Genomic DNA, 2659 nt, shown 5'->3' with positions numbered 1-2659 from the left:
TTTGATGTCGCCGATCCTGGCGCCTACAAACAACCTCGCTTGTCTGCCTCTTCACCCTGCTGACTAATCGTGACAGACTGTTTATCCACGCAATTAGCAAGGCAGACAGTTCTCAGAACAGGTGGCTTCGGGCACAAAGAAGAAAGTATTACATCCACTCTACTCCCCCCACCCCACATTTATTGTCCTTTGTTAAGTTATTTTGGAGGGGTTGCTTTTTTTTTGCACCCGTACTTTTTTTCGGGGGATGGGTAGGGGAGTGGTGGAGGGGGGGGGGGGGGGTGTGACGGCGGCTTCCCTTTTCACTTAATTAGCTTCATGTTTACAATGAGATTAGAGCCCCGCAGCTATCACTAACCCATCACAGCGAGCGGCCCATCTGATTAAAGACTAATTTATTTAAAACGATCATTTACTGCTACTGGCACTTTCAACATCCAATCGCCTTGGCAGCTTCTCAGCACCACCCGGCCAGACGTTGTTGATTGGCTGAAAGTTTCACCTCCTTGTAAAGTTTTGCAACCTTTACTGCAGTTCCGTGCCTCCCCGACCCTTTAGTTGTGGAAGTTGCTTAGTTTGGTAAAGGATCACGTTCTCCCAAGAGTTGTAGCTTGTTTTATGTATTTTTCTTGCTCATCATGATGTCTTCGCCACAAGGCTTAGCAATGAAGGATAGCAGCGCCTCTGATTCAGAGATCCAAAGGGTTGCTGAGAGTGCTTTGAACGTTCACAAAGTCCAAGTGTCGAGTCTTCCCTTCAGCGTGGAAGCGCTGATGTCTGATCGGAAGCCGCTCCGAGGTACTCTACCTTCTTCGGAAGGAGCGGGCGGCAGCGCTTCGCAAAAGAACCCCTCCAAGTCAATGGCCAGGGAGTCGCCGAATGCGACAGACTCGTCCAGTCCACTGGAAGGTTTTATAAAAACTTACGACAGTTCGCCAGTGAAATCTGAAAACTGCAAGGAGGAAGATTGCGTTCCGTGGGGCAAAAATTCTAATTACTCGCCGCCTCCAAATAGTGAGTTTGTTTCAGATTCATGTACCTATGTGATCTGTGCTCGCCTATCCATTTCCTTTCTAAATGTATAATTGGCTGACCTTTCAGGAAGCTAAGGTAAACTATTCGTTCTCTTAATTAAGATGAGGTGTAGTGCAATACGCAATGTTGAAAACCTATATTCCACGTTGGGTGCTTTGCATTTTCATGGCGATCTTTTATTTTCCGTCTCCAAAGCTTGCAAACACTATAAATATATATATATATATATTTATAGTGTTATAGTATATATATATACTGTTTTCACTATACACGTTTTGGCGGACAATTAAGCTTCTAATTCCATATGTAGGCAAGTTGATGGGCAAGAGCAATTGTTAATGCCGGGAGTGCCTTTAAAAGTAGGCGCGCGAGTAAAGGTTACTTAACGTTAGATTTGTTAGGACAGATGTCAGTTATGTAACATGTGTTTACAATAACATTTGCCATATAACCAACAATAGACAGTATAATCCTGTCATAATTAGACGGAGATTCTGCATAGTGTTTTATTCTATGAAAAGCTCGGACGTATATTGCCTCTGGAAATATTTATTACTGTAAATGGTATGTTTAAGCTACATTGTTATCAGTTTATAAACTCCACTGTGGACATAAATATTGATCAGTCCTTCGTTCATTTTTACTAGGACATTTGAGCCCCACTTCTTGCACACTGAGAAAGCATAAAACCAACAGGAAACCCAGGACGCCCTTCACCACTTCTCAGCTCCTGGCATTGGAGCGCAAATTCCGGCAGAAACAGTACCTGTCCATCGCGGAGAGAGCAGAGTTCTCCAGCTCCCTCAACCTCACAGAAACGCAGGTTAAAATCTGGTTTCAAAATCGCAGGGCCAAAGCAAAGAGACTGCAAGAAGCCGAACTGGAAAAGTTCAAAATGGCAGCGAAGCCCATGCTACCCCCGGGGTTGAGTCTGACATTTCCAATGAATTCCCCAATGCACGGAGCTTCACTTTATGGACATACTTACCCTTTCCATAGACCTATGCTCCCAGTCCCGCCTGTAGGACTTTATGCCACCCCTATCGGATACAGCATGTACCATTTATCTTGAAAACAAAATCAATATAGAAGACTCAAAACTTTCAAATATATTTGAAACGATGCCAGCGCTTTTAACGTTGTTTTGATTGCTGTCCCTTTGAAAGGGATATTATGTACTATTTTATATATATATGGAGATTTATTATTTCTTATATTCATTATATTTGTGAATAAATTAAAATAATTGTTCAATATTACATTGCACTGGGTCCATCTAGTTTTCATTATTGCATCCCTTGTACATAAGCACCTGAAACAAACACACTGTGGCGACAAGTGCTTAAAATGGTGTCCACTGAGAAAAATGACTGAATTTATGCTAAATTCACTGGATTGGATATAAAATTATTTCAAGGTAAACGTTTTTGGAATGCTTATCATTTTACAATCTTATTAACAAAGTATAAATCCCCTACATCTTGTAGCAGAGGCTGGGGTGAAAATGTATTTTCAATATTAAGGATTCGTACGTTCATATTACTCCCGGACACTGTCACGACAATATTTAAGACTCTATTTTTCATTCTGTGACAAGCCAAAGAAACTTTTTGAAATATTTTGG

At 41.6% G+C, this 2659-nt stretch overlaps 1 protein-coding gene across 1 annotated transcript; it reads left to right on the top strand.

Annotated features, from left to right (window-relative positions):
* The first annotated feature begins 436 nt into the window (after positions 1–436).
* On the top strand, positions 437–2265 carry msx2 (msh homeobox 2). The gene is made up of 2 exons (XM_033029626.1): positions 437–1014; positions 1683–2265. Exons 1-2 carry the CDS (start codon positions 639–641, stop codon positions 2105–2107), a joined length of 801 nt encoding a protein of 266 aa, XP_032885517.1. The 5' UTR covers positions 437–638; the 3' UTR covers positions 2108–2265.
* The last annotated feature ends 394 nt before the right edge of the window (positions 2266–2659 follow it).

This window comes from Amblyraja radiata, chromosome 11 (assembly GCF_010909765.2).
Source record: "Amblyraja radiata isolate CabotCenter1 chromosome 11, sAmbRad1.1.pri, whole genome shotgun sequence".
Taxonomy (NCBI): Eukaryota; Metazoa; Chordata; class Chondrichthyes; order Rajiformes; family Rajidae; genus Amblyraja; species Amblyraja radiata.
This window is presented reverse-complemented; position numbering and strand designations above follow the sequence as displayed.

Excerpts from the sequence above, each read along its gene's own strand:
- msx2 (XM_033029626.1), top strand. The coding sequence starts at position 639 with ATGATGTCTTCGCCACAAGGCTTAGCAATGAAGGATAGCAGCGCCTCT. Across the intron at positions 1,015-1,682 it reads TTACTCGCCGCCTCCAAATA|GACATTTGAGCCCCACTTCT; the intron begins GTGAGTTTGTTT and ends CATTTTTACTAG.